The sequence below is a fragment of the Amblyraja radiata genome, chromosome 39, assembly GCF_010909765.2.
Source record: "Amblyraja radiata isolate CabotCenter1 chromosome 39, sAmbRad1.1.pri, whole genome shotgun sequence".
Classification (NCBI taxonomy): Eukaryota; Metazoa; Chordata; class Chondrichthyes; order Rajiformes; family Rajidae; genus Amblyraja; species Amblyraja radiata.
Genome location: NC_045994.1, coordinates 8,209,668 through 8,229,490, shown reverse-complemented (window position 1 = coordinate 8,229,490; position 19,823 = coordinate 8,209,668). Strand labels below are relative to the sequence as shown.

Sequence of the window (19,823 nt, the reverse complement as noted above, 5' to 3'; positions counted from 1 at the left end):
TGTAGTTCTGAGTTTAGTTGGAGTTCATAGGATTCAATAGATTGATGGTTGTTTGGAAGAAGCTGTTCCTGGATGTTAATTTTCAACTTCCTGTAACTTCTTCCTAATGGCAGGCATGAAATGAGAGCGTCACTAGGATAGTATGGGTCCTTGATGCTGGCTACCTTTTTGAGGCAGTGCTTTTCGAAGGTGGAAAGCAGGTGTTTGATGTTACAACTCACAACTGGTGCGTGTCTGTATGGAGTTTGTACGTTCTCCCCGTGACCTGTGTGGGTTTTCTCTGGGATCTCTGGTTTCCTCCCACACTCCAAAGACATACGGGTTTGTAGGATAATTGGCTTAGTATTATTGTAATTTGTTCCTAGTGTGTGTGTGTAGGATCGCATTAGTGTATGGGGGATCGCTAGTTGACGCAGACTAGGTGGGCCGAAGGGCCTGTTTTCGCGCAGTATCTCTAAACTAAACTTTATATAATATGTGTAGGAAAGAACTGCAGATGCTGGTTTAAATTGAAGGTAGACACAAAATGCTGGAGTAACTCAGGGGGACAAGCAGCATCTCTGGAGAGAATGAATGGGTGACGTTTCGAGTTGAGACCCTTCAGATTGATGGAAATGTCAGCCATTCCAGTCTTCTCTCCAGAGATGCTGCCTGTCCCACCGAGTTACTCCAGCTTTTTGTGTCTACCTTAAACTTTATATAACATTGCTTAGGCCACACCTGGAGTATTATGCACCTTTCCAGTCACAACACAACATGAAGGATGTGATTTAACTGGAGAGGATGCAGAGGTTCACCAGGATGTTGCTTGGACCCGTTTCAGTTAGGAGAGATTGGGGTGGCTGGGTTTGATTTTCCTGGATGAATAGAGGCCGAGGGGTGATAAGTCGAGAAGATTGGAGGATGGATATCGTACATAGTATGAACCTTTTTCTCTTGGTTGTGGGTTTGTAAAGCAAGAAGGAATGAGTCCAAGGTGAGAGGGAAGGGATTTGAGTTAGAAAATATCTACACATCCGGTCAACATCTGGAATGTTGGTATGAAGTAGTGAAGACAGGCGATCATACAACATCTAAGAAGCATCCAGACAGGCACTTGAATTGCTCAGGCATAGAAGACCACAGCCCAAACACTGGTAGATGAGAACATTGGTGGGCATGACGTGGTGGACCATAGAAAATAGGTGCAGGAGGAGGCCATTCGGCCCCTTGAGCCAGCATTGGACCTGTTGACTACAGGATGACCATCCCACTGTTGACCATAGGACCTGTTGGCTACAGGATGTCTCCACTCTTGTCTTCTTGCAGGTAAATGTTGAAGTCACAAACTGCTGATCCATGTGATGGATTACTATTGCAGCCTGAGTTCAACTCACTGTTGTTGAAGTGTGGAGTAATCAATAATTCAAGCCTAGGTTTGGTGCATCAATAGGTGGAAGTGTTGCTCGTGGTCCTGACACTGTATGGTATCAGGTGGTGACGAGATGATATGAGGATAAGTGGGAATGGAAGCAGCACAAGAGGCTGTTAAATTTTTGTAGCGATGCATCTAACAATGTCCATTCTTCCCAAACAGATTGGCACCGAAACACCGGACCAATAAAACTCAGGCCAACATGCGGAAGAATGGGATAGCAAGTTTTATCTGTGAAATTGTACTAAGATTGTTCCTGTTTGGGATATTCCTGTGAGTGAATAAACTAGACTTATTTTGCGTCCTTTTTACTTGATAGTCATAGAGTGATACAGTGTGGAGACAGGCCCTTCAGCCCAACTTGCCCACACTGGCCAATGTGTCCTAGCTACACTAGTCGTCCCACCTGCCCGCGTTTGGTCCATATCCCTACATACCTGTCCTATCCATGTACCTGCCTAATTGTTTCTTAAATGCTGGGATAGTCCCTGGCTCACCTACCTCCTCTGGAAGCTTGTTCCATATATCCACAACCCTTTGTGTGAAAAAGTTACCCCTCAGATCCCTATTAAATCATTTCCCCCTCACCTTAAACCTGTGTCCTCTGGTCCTCGATTCACCTACTCTGGGCAAGAGACTCTGTGCATCTACCCGATCAAGGACTGACTGATTATTTCGGATATCATGTGAGTGGGGAAAGGGAGGGGAAAAATGTAAAGTGAAATCTCAGAGATTTGGCCAGTGTTAAGTGTTTCTCTTAGTTTGTAACTAGGCATCATTGTTGGGGCAAAGTTGAGGGAAGATTTCCTTGCATGCTCTCTGCAGTAGCTGAAGTGAAATTGACTGATATTGCCGTTGAGTGTGGCCTTCCCCCATACCGTTAACTTTATCTTGAATGGATGGAGCTTAATTCAATTGAAATAGTGTTTCAAGATTGTCCGGCTGTTTGACGCACTAGGAGAAATATGATGGTTATCAAACTTGCAAGAATGTTTCTTCTTTTAACGTATTCCTTTTATTCTGTAGGATTTCTGAAACGTTGACTCCATTCCACCGAGTAATCCATCCGGAGGAGATGTGGCTATATAAAAACCCTCGGACTGAGAGGGACATAGTTCCTACTTGGCACATGTTTGTATGTAACATATCATAGAATTCTTAATGCAATCTAATAATGTGCCCCTCACTAGTTAACAACACACGGCACTTGTCAGGGGTCCAGCTAAACGACCCTCTTTCTGGCTAAGAATGGGCAATGCCAGGCTCGAAGATTATTCTAATCCAGGGGCATTAATGCTACTTCTTGTGCTTCTAAGCCCTGCTGTGCCTCACAGTGGGAATCCCGATGGAGTCTAGATTGAACCTGCCATTCTGGTCTTCATAATTCTACCCATACAGTAGCTTATCTAATTGAGCCAGTGAGGATCTTGGATGTCATTGAAGCCTTGCTGCTAGGTCCTGCCGAAACTGAAGATGAAAAACAATGGCAGCTGAATTGCAGAGAAAAATGTGGGAGAGTTATACTTTTTATTAGCACCAGTAATATAACATATTCATTTCTCGAAGGGTGAGGGGGTTGGTTGCAGTATTGTAAACTATATAAACACTTTTTATACTTCTATTAAAAATAATAATTTAGCCTGTAAATATTGTGTTAGAAACCAGCTCTAAGCCATCAGCCTTCAAAGGAATCAGGGTGAAATAAGGAACTGCAGATGCTGGAATCTTGAGCAAAATACAAAGTGCTGCACAAACTTAGCTGGTCAGGCAGCATCTGTGGGGGTAATGGATAGGTGATGTTTCCGGTCCCAAAACGTCACCTATCTATGTCGTCCAAGGAATCAGTGTGCATTTGTCACTGTGATGGATGTTTATGTTAAAATGTGTTCTGTTGCTTTTTATTTGTGTGACTGAATTGGCAAATGAAATTCCTTGTATGCTGCAAAACATATTTAGCTAATAAAGTATCATTGTGATTGTGATTGATTGTGATTTGGCACTAATGGCTCAGACTGGGGGGTTGTTGCTCTGTTTCCTCCCACACCTAGACTGGAATAGAGGTTGGGGCGGGACAGGCTGTCTTCTGCGACCTCTGCAGGCCCACCATTTTCCCTGCTGTCGTTCACTCACTAACCCCTTACTTGATGTTTAAGAAGGAATTGCAGACGTTGGAAAATCGAAGGTAGACAAAAATGCTGGAAAAACTCAGTGGGTGAGGCAGCATCTATGGAGCGAAGGAAATAGGCGACGTTTCAGATCGAGACTCTTCTTCAGTCTTCAGTATTTTTGTCAACCCCTTGAGCTCAGCTCCACCTTTTGCTCTGTACGTCCCTCCCCCCACATTCCCATCCCACCAGACCAGGCATCCGGAACAGTGAGATGTATTGTATTTGTTAATGGGGTGGCACTCAATGAAAACCGAGGTCAAATAATTGCAATTGAGAACTAATATTACGGTATCTACAACTTCCTCAAGTTGCAATTTAGATTGGCCCTCGCCAGTTGGTCACTTTAAGGTCTTTCATTCGTAATTTTCACTTCCTCTTTGTCTTTTTTTTAATTTGGCTGTTAACACTGGTCTTTTTCATCCAACAGGCTATTTCCTTCATGACACCATTGATGGCAATACTTCTGATGAAGGTGCTGAATAGAACAGAAAGCGGGGACGTGCGGGAAGGTTGTTTAGGTGAGAGACCATGTTTGCGTTGGGCTTGTGTGCTCTCAAAGTTGGGTCAACGAGTATTACCGACAATGTTCCTGTTCTGTGTGTATGCTTCATCTCAAGCTGTTATCATAATCACAGCATCCTGATGTGTAGGAAGGAACTGTTGGGCCGAAGGGCCTGTTTCCACACTGTATCACTCTTTGACTATGACTCTCTAAATCAAAGGTACAGAACAAATCAAAGCCAGCACCAATGACCAAGGAAAGGTGGAGCCCACAATGGTCCATTGTTGGTGTCATGAAGGACAATCACGACAGCATTGCCTTCAATGCCTTGCTTTCAATGCACCATTTTGGGCTCCACCTTTCTTTGGTCATTGGTGCTGGCTTTGATTTGTTCTGCACCTTTTCATGTCTCTAGTTTCCCTTTCCCCTCGCACTCAGTCTGAAGAATGGCCTCGAACAAAAAGTCACCTGTTCCTTTTCTCCAGAGATGCTGCCTGACCTGCTGAGTTACTCTAGCATTTTGTGTCTATCACAGCACCCTAAACTGCTTTCCAGGCCATCCTGTCTTTGAAGTATCGCCACTGTGATTATTTAAAGAGAATGGGCAGGCAGTTATGCATGACCAGCAACTGTGTGCATGGCTAGGTTGTTTTATAACTCTTGATAGGTGTCTCATTTTGGGGCTCAATCAGTACTAAGCCAAAGTAATGTGATGTGGCCCTGCACTTTACAGTTCCAAGACCTGCCTGTACTTAATGTTGGCCAGGCTTTTAGCAATAGCACTGCAGTTGGCCTGTGTTCTCCCAGGTCAGGGAGTAATATGGCAAAAGATAACAATTTTAGTTTCGATTAAAGATACAGCGCGGAAACAGGCCCATCGGCCCACCGAGTCCGCGCCGACCAGCGATCCCTGCATATTAACACTAATCTACACACACTAGGGGCAATTTACATTTATACAAAGCGAATTAACCTACAAACTTGTACGTCTTTGGAATGTGGGAGGAAACCAACGATCTCGGAGAGAAAACACTTGGTCACAAACTCCGTGCAGACAGCACCCGTAGTCGGGATCGAACCAGAGAAGGGTCTTTGGTGGCGAAAGCGCTGTAAAGGGCCTGTCCCACTTTCACGACCTTATTCACGACCTCTGCCGAGTTTGCCTTTGACCCGTACTCGCAGCATGGTCGTCACGAGGTCACGGGTCACTTCACTTGCTGTTTTATGGAGTCACATTTTTTTTGGTTGAAATGGAAAATATTCCCTTGTTTATGCCCCGAAATCAAGGGTGGAATAATGTGGTGAGTCTTTTACGAATGTGTTAAGATGTCTTGTAAGCAATTCTGTGCAGAGTTTGTGTAATAGTAATAGTAAAAATAATCGGCGTCTTTCACTTGCAGCGGGATCTCTAGGCCTGGGTTTGAACGGAGTGATCACAAACACTCTTAAACTGGTGGTGGGAAGGTGAGTTCCAAATACACAGCTTTGATAGAACACATTTAAAAAGAATAATCACATTTTACGTATTTTGAGGATTTGGGCAGCTGCCAGTTTAGAAGAAGGGTCTTGACCCGAAACGTCACCCATTCCTTCTCTCCAGAGATGCTGCTTGTCCCGCTGAATTACTCCAGCTTTTTGTGCCAGTTTTGAACGCTGTTCAATTGAGGAATAGACACACCATCTTCTGCTTAATGCTGAGATGGGTGCTGCATCTTTCAATGTGGTCAGTGATGCAGTTTTCCAATGGGTCACAAGTTATAGGAGTAGAATTAGGCCATTCAGCTCATAGTCAATAGACAATAGGCGCAGGAGCAGGCCATTTGGCCCTTCGAGCCAGCACCGCCATTCAATGTGATCATGGCTGATCATCCCCAATCAGTACTCCTTTCCTGCCTTCTCCCCATATCCCCTGACTCAGCTATTTTTAAGAGCCCTATCTAGCTCTTGAAAGCATCCAGAGAACCTGCCTCCACCGCTCTCTGAGGCAGAGAATTCCACAGATTCACCACTCTCTGTGAGAAAAATAGTTTCCTCGTCTCCGTTCTAAATGGCTTACTCCTTATTCTTAAACTGTGGCCCAATGGATCTGGACTCCCCCAACATCAGGAACATGTTTCCTGTCTCTAGTGTGTCCAAGCCCTTAACAATCTTTTATGTTTCAATGAGATACCCTCTCATGCTTCTAAACTCCAGAGTGTACAAGCCCAGCTGCTCCATTCTCTCAGCATATGACAGTCCTGCCATCCTGGGAATTAACCTTGTAAACCTACGCTGCACTCCCTCAATAGCCCATCATGTCTACTCCGCCATTCAGTCATGGCTGATCCGTCTCTCCCTTCTAACCCCATTCTCCTGCCTTCTCCCCATAACCCCTGACACCCGTACTAATGAAGAATCTATCTTTGCCTGCCTTAAACATGTCCACTGAGCTCTAAGCTCTGCAGTACTGTGTAGGTGTGGGTGGTGGTGATGGTCTGATGTTGAACTGGTGCTCACTGTTTGCAGACCTCGGCCAGATTACTTCTATCGTTGTTTTCCGGACGGAGCGGTGACTGAGGACATGCAGTGCACAGGGGACCCTGCAGCAATACTGGAGGGAAGGAAGAGTTTCCCCAGTGGCCATTCCTCTTGTAAGTACATCACCGTGTGCTAATTGTGTTGACTTGCAGACCATGACAATCTTTGTACGTAGGTCAATATTTAACATCACCCCCCCCCCCTGGGCAAGCTTAAAGGACCTGTCCCACTAACGCAATTTTTTTCGGCGACTTGCTGGCACCCATCGTAGTCACAGCAGGTCGGCGAAAATTTTCAACATGTTGAAAATCCAGCGGCAACCAGAAAAATGTACGACTCTTTGGGTCACTACTCATGACCATACAGGCGTCACATGTCGACATACCATCCTTTTTCTCCAGAGATGCTGCCTGACTCTGCGCTGAGTTACTCCAGCACTTTGCACTTATCTGCGGTATAAACCTGCATCCGCGATTCCTTCTACACAAAGAATGTAAGAGTTGGGTGATAATGCTGCAATTATACAACGTTGGCTCGGCCATACTTGGAGTATTGTGTGCAGGTCCACGTCTAAGGTGGTTGGACCTGAGAGAGGGCAGAGTAGATTCGCCAGGAGGTTGCTTGGCAAGATGTTAGGATAGGCTAATCAGTGAGACCACAAGCGTAGGCTTGGCGATCGTTTCGCCGAACACCTCCGCTCGGTCCGCATTAACCAACCTGACCTCCCAGTGGCGCAGCACTTCAACTCCCTCTCCCATTCCGAATCCAACCTCTCTGTCCTGGGCCTCCTCCATGGCCAGAGTGAGCACCACCGGAAATTGGAGGAACAGCACCTCATATTCCGCTTGGGCAGTCTGCACCCTAGTGGCAGAAACATAGAATTCTCCAATTTCTGGTAGCCCTTGCTTGTCTCCTCCCCTTCTCAGCTCTCCCTCGGGCTCCTCCTCTTCCTTTTTCCTTTCTTCTCCCCGCCCCTCCCCCCCCCCCACCCTCCATCAGTCTGAAGAAGGGTTTCGGCCCGAAACGTTGCCTATTTCCTTCGCTCCATAGATGCTGCTGCACCCGCTGAATTTCTCCAGCACTTTTGTCTACGTTAGGATAGGCTAGGTTTGTTTGCTGGCCCTGGAGTCAAGGAGGCCGAGTGGCAACCATGTATAGTATATAAGTTTGAGAGATATAGATGGAGGAGATAGTCAAACTCATTTCTCTATGGTAGGGGTATCAGGGACAAGAGGCCATACGTTTTAGGGTAAGAGGACGATATTCCAAAGAGGATCTGAGAGGTAGGTTTTGTTTTAGCGGAGAGTGGGTGATCCTTGGAATATGTTGCCAGAGGAGGTGGTGGAAAACCGATATAATCGTTGCATGTTTCAAAAGGCATTTAGACACACCTAAATAATAATAATAATAATGGATGGGATTTATATAGCGCCTTTCTAATACTCAAGGCGCTTTACATCGCATTATTCATTCACTCCTCAGTCACACTCGGTGGTGGTAAGCTACTTCTGTAGCCACAGCTGCCCTGGGGCAGACTGACGGAAGCGTGGCTGCCAATCTGCGCCTACGGCCCCTCCGACCACCACCAATCACTCACACACATTCACACACAGGCAAAGGTGGGTGAAGTGTCTTGCCCAAGGACACAACGACAGTGTGCACTCCAAGCGGGATTCGAACCGGCCACCTTCCGGTCGCCAGCCGAACACTTAGCCCATTGTGCCATCTGTCGTCCCAATAGGCCAGGAATAGAAGGGTGCAGCCCTAAAGTCAGTGGGAACGTTTACTGTGGATGTGTGAAAAGATTCACGTAGACATGGTGGGCTGAAGGGCTTGTTTTAACTTTTTGGTTTTGGAGATACATGGTGGAAACTTGCCCTTTGGCCCTCCGAGTCCACACTGACCAGCGATCACCTGTACACCAGTTCTATTCTACATGCCAGGGGCCAATTTAGAGAAGCCAATTAACTTACAAACCTATACTCGCTGGGAGGAAGCTGGAGCACCCGGAGAAAACCCATGTGGTCACGGGGAGAACGTACAAACTCCGTACAGACAGCACCCGTAGTCAGGATTGAACCCGAGTCTCTAGCACTCTAATAAGGCAGCAACTCTACCGCTGCACCCTGTGCTGTCCGATTTGACTGAAATCATCCATAATACCCGAATAGGAAAGGCGGCAACTCCTCCTTTGTGTCCACAAGCAGGTAGTTGCTGGTGGATCAGAAGTACCTCCAGGTAACTGCCTTGAACAGCAGGTTGTTCCCTGATACAAGGAACTTGCTGCAACTACTTGTTGCAGCCTCTGCTGCCCTCTTGTGGCAGCCTTGTGCTCGCGAATGCTGTCCTGCCACAATGCTAAATCTTTGAGTTTCAATAATAATTTACAAAATTACAGCTTTGCAAAAATCAAGGCTTCTTTATTCCAATCTCCATTCATGTCCTTGATGTTGTCTTCGTTTTATTCATTCACTTGCCCTCCACGTTGTCAGGATTTAGATCTTTAATATGGACAATCAGTGGGTGCAGCGTGGAAGAGAATGTGAGCTATCATTTAATAATTTATCTCTTTGCATTTCCCTTGTATGTGACCTGGATTTTGTTGCAAACACTGCTGTGTGCATGTGTTCCCCAGTATTGACATTATGTAGACAAATGTACATTGATGTCCTTAAGATCATTTAAATGTTTAATGAGTTGCTGTAGATCAAAGACCTAACTGTCTTGTGTGAGAATCCGCTTGCAAGGGTGGCTTTATTGAATATAGAACAGGGGTGGTGGTTGAGGCAGACACGACAGTGGCATTTTGACCCACAATGTCTTGCCAAACATGATGCCAAGACCATCAATTATCTACTCACCCAAAATCCATATCTCTCCATTCTCTGCATATCCAAAAGAATGTAACTGCTTCAACTACCACCCTCTGTAGTGTGTTCCAGACATTCACCTGCCCCCCTCCTCCCAGAGCCCTGCAAACCTGAAGATCTCCAGGTCTTCAACCCATGTGCCAGAGCCTGCGTTGGAAAAGTGTAGCGAAACGACAAGAAGACACCCCCTGTAAAAAATAAAACTTGCCCCGCACATCTCCTTTAAACTTTGTCCCTTTCACGTTCAAGCTATGCCTTCTACTATTTGAATTTTCCATCCTGGGAACAAGATTCTGACTCTCTACCCTATCTGTGCCTCATCATTTTATATACATCAACAGTTGTCCCCACAATTTCTGACGATTCAGAGAAAATAATTCAAGTCTGTCCAGCCTCTTCCTGTAGCTAATGCCCTGTAATCCAGGTATCATTCCCGTAAACCTCCTCTTCACCCTTCCCAAAGTCTCCACATCCTTCCTGTAATAGGGCAATCAGAACTGCACGCAATACTCCAAATGCGACCTAACTGAGGTCTTGTTAAGCCCCTGTCCCACTTAGGAGACCAAAACAGCAACTTCTGGTGACCTTGCCCGCCAGCCCAGGGTTTCCATGAGGTCACCGGAAGTTTTGGTCAATCTCCCTAATGGTCGAAAGTGGTTTCCGTGTGGTCGAGGCTTCATCTAGGTTGCTGCTATTTTTTCATGTTTAAAACTGGCTTCGACTAAAAATAGGTTGCCGTTTTAAAAATCGATAATTTTTTAGTCGCAGGTCTAGTCGAAGCCGGTTTTCTTCATAGTCGAGGAAGGTTTTCAACATATGCGTGGGAGGTGGTAGGAGGCTGCAGGTCACCTCGACCTTGATTTTTTTTTTGGGTGGCTGGCAAGGTCACCAGAGGTTGCTGTTTAGGTCTCCTAAGTGGGACAGGGGCAAAGCTGAATCTTTTTATAATCTGCTTGCTTTTTAAACGCAATTCCCCAACCTATGAAAGCAAGCGCACCATATGCCTTGTTACCACTCAGTTCATGGGATCATGTTAATATTTCTGACGAATAAGACTTTCTGAACACATACAAAAGATTTAACCCTTCATTGACATATCCACAAATATTATTTCTGAAATCTTGGGGGTTCTCTGTTGCTGGATTGGGGCTCCTCGCTCTACCTAATCCTGAGTGGATCCCCCATGAACTTAACACTGGCTCCGTGATAAACTAGGTTCACTGGGCAAAATCGCCTCTGAATCTGGGTTCACAGCTTGGTTTGGGAACAGCTCCATCCAAGACCGCAAGAAATTGCAGCGAATTGTGGACGCAGCCCAGACCATCACACAAACCAACCTCCCTTCTATTGACTCCATTTATACCGCACGCTGCCTCAGCAAGACCAGCAGCATAATCAAGGACGAGTCGCACCCTGGCCACTCCCTCTTCTCCCATCTCCCATCAGGCAAAAGGTATAGAAGTGTGAAAACGCACACCTCCAGATTTAGGGACAGTTTCGTCCCAGCTGTAATCAGGCAACTGAATCATCCTGCCACACCCAGAGAGCAGTGCAGAACTACTATCTTCATCTTTCGTGACCCTTGGATTATCCTTAATTGGACTTTGCTGGCTTTACCTTGCACTAAACGTCATTCCCTTATCATGTATCTATACACTGTAAATGGCTCGATTGTAATCATTTTATTGACTGTATAGCACGCAACAAAACTATAGCACTGTACCTTGATGCACGTGACAATGAATTAAACTGAAACCAAAATCCTTTCACCTGTCCTTGCAGTTGCTTTTGTTGGCCTCGGTTTCACTGCCTTCTACCTTGGAGGGAAACTCCGCTGCTTCACGCCAGGCGGCCGAGGGAAAGGATGGAGGCTGTGTGTGACGCTGATGCCTCTCTACGTTGCTGGGGTCATCTCCCTGTCGCGAGCCTGCGACTACAAGCACCACTGGCAAGGTGAGGGGAGGTTTGGACTGCACGGCGCCCGACTAACATTGCCTAAACATTCCCTATTGTTCCACAACCTGGTCTAAATATCTTTGACTCTGTTCTTCCCTAATAATGATTAGTACATATCTCATAGATTATAGAAAAGTGCAGCACAAGAAGAGGCCCTTTGGCCCACAATGTCTGTGCCAAAGTTGATGCCACGACCAGGTCTGATCTACCTGCACATGATCCCTAGCTCCCCATTCCCTGGCTAACCCAGATGTCTATCCAGAAGTCTGTTAAATGCCACTATCGTATTTGCCTCCACCACCACCACCACAGTGCATTCCAGGCACTCACTCACTGTGTAAACATAGTTCAATAGTGCCTGAAATTATTTTTGTATACGTTACACATGTGGGAGTCGCCATTTTTGGTGCATTATTTAAAGTCCGGTCGGTCTGCCCGCTCGATGTACTGGTGCAGGTTTCGCAAACCAAAGTCCATTTCACAAACCCCTCGCCAGGCCATCTGTGTGTCCATGAGGCCGCCTCCTGCAGCTTACCTTTAAAGCAATACCCCATTCACCCTCCAACCGGCCCCGTGCTAATCGTTGGTCCGCCATCTCCAGCCCCCTTCGCCCCGTGCATCTCCTTTAAATTTTGCCCCTCTCACCCTAAAGCTGTGCCCTCGAATATCTAATTTAGAACAGGATTCCCAGCACAATCTGGTAAAACGTAGGTCAACAAAAATTGTTTATTGCCCAAGGAGTCTGCAATGTCCATGAGTAAAACTTGGCCCTGTATGTCTAGCCCATCCTCACCCCTTTCCGCTTTCTGCAGAGACCGCTCCCTCCACAACTCCTTGGTTCCCTCATCCCTTCCAACCCCCAACCACTCTCTCCCCCCAGGTACTTTCTCCTGCAACCACGGGAGATGTAACACTTGTTCCTATACCTTCTCCCTCACATCTATCCAGTAGTCCTTTCACCTGAGACAGAGGCAACTCCTCTAAACTCTTTTTCTGCATCCGCTGTTCCCGATGTCACCACCTTTACGTCAGCAAGACCGAGCGTAGACTTGGTGACCATTTCGCTGAACACTTGAGCTCGGTCCACCAAGGCCCACGAGATCTCCGGGTTGTGGGAGCCAGCAGCAGCTGAAGGCACAAGCCCCCGTAAGGGATCAGCTGTGCCGACTTTTTGTCCCGCGCCGGCCAGAACACCACGGCCGGGCGGGAGACTATTCAGAATGGGGCCGTCGACTTTTGACAAGTCGAAAACGGAGGAGGCGGGGTGGAACGACGTTCCCCCGTAGCGACAATTTAAACCAGGACCTGCAGGTAAGAGCTGCGGTCTTTTTGTGTTTTCCCATGCTGATTACAGGTGGAGAAACCAACGGGCTGCGACAAAGCTGGTGATGGAGGACCGCGGAGCAGCAGGCAGCCAGCAGCAGTCAGCAGCGCTCGGATCACCGATAGTGGGATCAGCTGTGCCCGATGTCGCCTCCGCACCGGCCAGATCCACGCGGCCGGCCGGTAAGGCTAGACACAAAACAAACAAGGTCGTGGACTCAGAGGAGTCTGACTTTGAACAACCGCGGGCGGCCAGCGACTGAGAGCGCTGGAGCCAGATGGAGCGGTGTGTGGAGCATTTGCTCCAACGTGACAGACTCCGGGAGATGGAGTCGGGTCACTGTGGGCCCTATGATAAACCCACAGCAGTACCTCTTGAAGGGCTGCACAGTGCTTCTACCTCATCAGAGGGGAGCACTGCGGGTCAGTTCTGGGCTGACCTGGAAGAGGGGTCCGCAGAAGGAAAGACAAGTGTGCAAGGGGTGCAGGGACTGTGCAAACCTGGCACCACAAAATCCACCAATACTATAGTTTGGAGGCAACCTATCGAAGCAAGTCAAGGAGCTCGATGAGGAAGCAAAAACCCTGGGACTAATTAAAGGGACTCCAACAAAAACCCACTACAGCCAAAGACAGCACCCCTACGCACCCACCAGCAGAACGGGTGAAAGCTCGAAGGCCCGGTACTCAAAACATGAGTCTTTTTAGGTCATGGCCCAGGCCGGCCTTCTTGGAAGATGCGGGGACCTCCAACGCCAACCAAACCGAAAATCCAGACACCAGCGCAACAACAGCAGCGAAGAACCTACAAAAAAGAAGTAAACCTGCCACTGGTAACTATGGAGGTAGGTGGGTCTGGTTCCCTACAAAATACAGGGAGCATGGAGGTTGGGGGGAGATTACACTCTTTTCTGAATGCATGGAGCATGTTAACAACCGATACTTACATCTTAAGCAGTATCCAGGGATATACAATAGAGTTTATACACAAGTACAGCCCACCAGTTCAACATATACCGAACCGAATGTTCGTGCTTTCTGATAAAGAAAAATCAGAAGCGCAAGCTGAACTGGAGCGGCTTTACGTAAAAGGTGTAATTGAGAAAACTCAACACGAACCATTAGAATTTTGTCCAATATATTTACCAAAAACAAAAAAAAGATGGTGGTTGTCGCATCATCATAGATCAGACAAAATTGAATACATTTGTACAATATATTCACTTCAAAATGGAAACCTTTGTCACTGCTAAACAATTAATTTCCAAAGGTTACTTCATGGCCAGCATCGATTTAAAAGATGCTTACTATTCAGTGCCTATACGAGGTGACCACAGATGTTACTTAAAATTCAACTGGATGGGACAATTGTGGCAGTATAAAGCACTGCCAAATGGTTTATCATCAGCCCCCAGGCTGTTCACAAAAATTTTGAAACCAGCCCTAGCGTTTCTACGGAAACATAAACACATAGTCATGGCATATTTAGATGACATACTCATTGTGGGCAAAACTTTGGAATTGGCCAAACAAACTGTAACAGCCACAAAACAGTTATTTGAAAAACTGGAATGTATTATCCATCCAGTTAAATCTAAACTAACGCCTTCCACTACTATGGACTATTTGGGTTCACCATTGACTCAGTTCACATGTCGGTGACTCTGCCTAAGGGAAAGGCTAGAGATTTAATAGAGGCTTGCAATAACCTCATTGACATCAGCAAACCATCCATCAGATTGGTAGCAAAAGTAATTGGCAAAATGGTGGCTGCCTTTCCAGCCACACAATTTGGACCTCTACATTACCAAAACTTACAGAGAGCAAAAATACAAGCACTCAAAATTAATGCAGGTCACTTTGACAGACCTATGAAACTACCAATCAAAGCTAAAATGGAACTAAAATGGTGGATAGATCTGGCTTTGTTCCAATCCAATCATTGTCAGTAACCCTTCCATGGTACTACAAACTGATGCCAGTGCACTTGGGTGGGGAGCCACCAATACCATCACCAGCTGTGGAGGTAGATAGGCTGCTCAGGAGGCATCATTATTACTCACACTGGGCATAAACTACCTGGAAATGTTGGGTGCATTCCATGGCCTAAAGTCATATTGTACTGGATCATATCACCAGCATGTTAGACTACAGATAGACAATACCACCGTGGTAGCATACATTAACCACATGGGTGGAAACAAATCGACATCATGTGACAATCTGGCTAATACAATTTGGCAATGGTGTATCCAGAGAGATATTTGGATATCAGCCACTTACCTACCAGGAAGACTAAATTTAGTGGCAGACACCAGGTCACGCAAATTTAATGAAAACACCGAATGGATGTTGAATAAAAAAGTATTTGCTGATATTACAGCAAAATATGGAACACCAGATATCGATCTATTCGCATCCAGACTTAACCACCAGTTATCAAATGATGTTTCATGGGAACCAGACCCTGGGGCAGCGGCGACAGATGCATTTTCGCTGCATTGGGGGGGAAATTGTTTATTTACGCATTCCCTCCTTTCTGCCTCATCAGTCGGGTATTAAGGAAAATACAACAAGACTCTGCGTCTGGTATTTTGGTAGTACCCGATTGGCCTACTCAACCATGGTTCCCAGTGGTATTAAACATGGTATTAGAACCATGTATCACCATCCCACATAGACCAGATTTATTGCTACATCCCGTAACAAGGGATAGCCACCCATGCCATAAACATTTGAACTTATTAATTTGTAGAGTTTAAAAACACCTCTACTACAACTGGGACTGACGGACCGAACAGTGAACATGATCTCGGCGGCCCAAAGACAGTCAACCAAAAAACAGTATCTGGTCTATATCAGGAAGTGGGAGATGTACTGCCATAAAAACAACATCACCTACAGAGACATGAACATCCCGTCTGTTCTGGAATATCTGGCAGGCCTCCACTATGATGAGGGGCTCAGTTACAGTGCCATCAACTGCGCCAGAAGTGCCCTATCGACTTACCTATGGCAGGGGACAGAGCGTTACTCTGTTGGGACTCACCCACTGGTAACAAAACTTATGAGGGGAATTTTTAATACTAATCCCCCAAGAACCAGGTACTCCCAAATATGGGATGTGAGTATTGTCCTGAAGATGCTCAGGAATTGGTCTCCAGCAACAGCTCTGTCCCTACACAGACTGACATTAAAAACAGTCATGCTAATGGCATTGGTCACGGCACAGAGGGTACAGTCACTGCATAAACTAAGACTGGACAACATGACTTCCTCAACAGAAAATATTACGTTTCATATCTATGAGTTAGTAAAGCAGAACAGACAGGGATCAGCAGGCCTCAATATACAATTTAGGTCATACCCAACAGATGACCGTCTCTGTATAGTAAGACATCTGTCGTTATACATGGAGACAACGAAAATCCTAAGAGGCAATGAGAAGGCACTTTTTGGTCAGCCACTAGCAACCACACAAAAGAGTGACGGTCCAGACCATCTCAAGATGGCTGAAACAGGTGCTAACACAGGCTGGGGTGGATACTAATATTTTAAATCTCATTCCACCAGGGCTGCAGCTACATCGGCAGCGATACAGTTGGATGTACCAATGGACCAAATCCTCAAGGCAGCAGGATGGTCTGGGGAAAAAACATTCCAATTATTTTACAACAAACCAGTAATGAAACCTGGAACGTTTGCAGAAACAATTTTAAGTCTGTAAATTAATTTAAACCCATAAAAAGGGGTTATAATTTTGTGTTAACAAATTTTATGATTTCAATGACGAATTCATGTCCAAATTATGTTAACACAATTCCTCCTACAGTCATCAAGGCAGACGTGATGCATGGACTCGTTTCCACGGCATGAAATCACAGAGCTTTAAAATCTTCACGTAGTCACTCACGTGACTCCGAAGTAAAATAGTAAGATTAAACGAGAACTTACCAGTTTGAAGTTTGATCTGTATTTTATGAGGAGTTACGATAAGGGATTACGTGCCCTCCGCTCCCACCCTTGATCATATACTTAACTGGTATCTCTTCTCTAATCTTACTATGTTTAGTCATTACAGTTATCTGTGATTTCACACCGCTGCGTTGAAGAATGACACGCATGCGTCCTGGCGGGCTTCTTCACGTAATCCCTCATCGTAACTCCTCATAAAATACAGATCAAACTTCAAACTGGTATGTTCTCGTTTAATCTTACTATTTTTCATCTCTGCCTCTGTCCAACCATCTGCCTATCAAATTCCCCTGCCCACACTCAGCTCGCTCTGTCTGTCTGTCTGTCTGTCTGTCTGTCTGTCTGTCTGTCGATCCTTTGTATTGCCCCTTCTCTCTTCAGCTTTCTTATCCCCCCCCCCCCCCTCCCATCAGTCTGAAGAAGGGTCCCAACCCAAAACATCACCTATCCATCTTCACCAGAGATGCTGCCTGACCTGCTGAGTTACTCCACCACTTTGTGTCTTTTTAATTGTTTTAGTGTGTTCTCCCTACCACAGCTTAATAATAGTAGGAATTTTCAAATAACATTTTGGCCGGGGACTACTTCAGCCCCTCTTAGATCAAGCAGTTATCAGTTTGTTCTCCTTGGTCATTGTGTAACGACTTTGTCTTGCAGATGTGGTGTGTGGCTCTCTGATTGGATTAATTCTGGCCTACACCTGCTACCGCCAGCACTACCCCAGTCTGTCGGACCCCGAGTGCCACAAGCCTTATCCACAGACCAAACTCTCAGCGGTCCAGGAGCGCAAGCTTGCAAACCCTGGCTTCAAACTGGATGTGTAGTGATCCACCTGCAGCACAGCCCCGTCCTCTCCATTGTAAACTTGCTTTCCTTTTACTTTCAAGGCAACATTTGCACATATTTATAGTGGGACCTTTTGCAACAGGGTAACAGTGTACCTGCACACACAGCTCCGCAAGAAGTGCAAAACTAGGGAATTAAATGGACCAGCAAGAGACCAGAGCATTTTAAATTTTATTGGTTCACGAAGTTAAAATGTCTTTTTAACCTTTTTTCTTAAACAAGTTTTTTTTTTCTCTTTGCCAAAAAAAAAACGCAAATAAAATACAGATGGTACGAAGGCAATAGTTCAACATGGTTTTAACAAGTAAGTGCGTTTCAAAGTCGCAGACAGCTCCCCTTCCTAAGGTGCTGAGTTTGAGTATAATTGCTTGATGAATGGTGTGGTGGGATTAATCAATGGGAACAAGTGTCTGCATGAATCTGCCCCATCCACACTCTGATCAGCAGGACCACGCGATTGATCATGTATCTTGCAGTACAACATCATTATCGACACTTGATTCTGGGTACCCATGTTACATCTCAATTTTCAGTATGGAATGTGCCTGCTGCTTGGGCCATTGTGATAGGGGGTGGTTTGCAGATTTCTACAGTTTCACGACAAGGTTGAATTTCCAACTGGAAAGCTGTACACAATGTTGAGCTTCTCGGAACATGTGCAACAATGACACTGTTCCGGTTATTTAGTCACGCCAGCAAGCAACGCTGTGCTTCTAACTCCAGGGCTGACCGAACCCCTTCCCTACGCTTGGGTGGCTCCTGAATGCTGTTGGTCAGGAAACAATGCCCAGACTAGTGGACACACAACGTTGGTGTAACACAGCAGGTCAGGCAATGTCTTTGGTTTTAAACCAGCATCTGCAGTTCCTTCTTTGCACAAAGGTGATGAGAGAACCATAGCTGTACACGGACAGAGTGGGTTTGGGTGTGGAGAACACTGCCACAGGTACAGGAGACAGATTGAAGTGGGGCATTCAATGAGCTCGACTTGATTCTGAAAGGAAAGAGTTAGCAATGATTATGGATTGCTGAACCATGGAGCTGCAGAGGATTGGGCAAGTTGAACAATCACTAAAGCCTTTGTATGTCGGGGTAGGAGTGCAATGCTTTCTCAAGCCACATTTTCAAATTTCTGGTGGATGCAAAGAAATCCATCTTCTAACAAGCTCGCTCCCCCCCCCCTCCTCCATTTTTAAATTGTTAAGCTGCTTAGATTGAAATGTACACATACACACCATGGCTGCTTTGCACTTCCACCAAGACTTAAGTGCGTAGAGGGCACACGTTTGTACATATTTCAGCTTTAATAATGTCTTAACTGTGATTAATTTCACTGTTTTGCTGGGCAGGGCACGGGTTGAACATTAAGCCGACTCTTACCACATTCTTCCTTCACCGGGATCCATCCAATTACAGGAAGAAAAACAATGACCTTGTATGTCTTGCTATCTTCACTTGTTCTGTAGTGCCTCGTGTGGGCAAGTGTCAGAATAGAGGTGACTGTATATATATTGTATATAACTGAAGCAATTGCTTCTGGCCAGTGTTTCAAAGGGACACAGTAACTGGCTATGATTAGAGTAGTCTGAGGGAAGGAAAGCACAAAGCAGTATATTCATGTTGGGAGATTTCATTTCCCTGGAACATGAAATCCAACTTAATGTGGAAAATGCAGAACCAATTGTGTTTTTTTTGTAAACTTCAATTCACTGACAGAACTGTGACCACAATGGAGACTGATGTTTTAGCCCTGTGATCATGCTGTCTGAACAAGTCAAGCCTGTGGATAAATCTTTGTGTTCTAATAAAACTAAGACCAATATTTAAAATAACTTTCTTGTCGGTATTTGTTAATAAGGCATATCTAGCATGTTGAATATATTTATTCCATCAGCTGAGATTCAAGCTGGTGTGTATAAAACCATGAAAGGGCCACAGTTTAAGAATAAGGAGTAAGCCATTTAGAACGGAGAACACTTTTTCTCACAGAGAGTGGTGAGTCTGGAATTCTCTGCCTCGTAGGTCGGTGGAGGCAGGTTCTCTGGATGCTTTCAAGAGAGAGCTAGATAGGGCTCTTAAAAATAGCGGTCAGAGGATATGGGGAGAAGGCAGGAACGGGGTACTGATTGGGGATGATCAGCCATGATCACATTGAATGTCGGTGCTGGCTGGAAGGGCCGAATGGCCTACTCCTGCACCTATTGTCTATTGAATGGAATAGATCGGGTGGATGCACACTCTTGCCCAGAGTA

General features: G+C 45.7%; 1 protein-coding gene across 3 annotated transcripts in view; it reads left to right on the top strand.

Moving 5' to 3' along the window:
- The window catches only part of LOC116967510 (phospholipid phosphatase 5-like), a 28,939-nt gene extending 9,536 nt beyond the window's left edge, over positions 1–19,403 (top strand). For all 3 annotated transcript variants that reach the window (XM_033014144.1, XM_033014145.1, XM_033014142.1), the window contains exons 2-8: positions 1,577–1,687; positions 2,441–2,549; positions 4,010–4,100; positions 5,485–5,548; positions 6,590–6,714; positions 11,254–11,424; positions 17,383–19,403. In XM_033014144.1, coding sequence (XP_032870035.1) covers positions 1,617–1,687; positions 2,441–2,549; positions 4,010–4,100; positions 5,485–5,548; positions 6,590–6,714; positions 11,254–11,424; positions 17,383–17,549 — 798 coding nt within the window. In that variant the 5' untranslated portion in view covers positions 1,577–1,616 and the 3' untranslated portion in view covers positions 17,550–19,403. The remainder of the gene's footprint in view (positions 1–1,576; positions 1,688–2,440; positions 2,550–4,009; positions 4,101–5,484; positions 5,549–6,589; positions 6,715–11,253; positions 11,425–17,382) is intronic.
- The last annotated feature ends 420 nt before the right edge of the window (positions 19,404–19,823 follow it).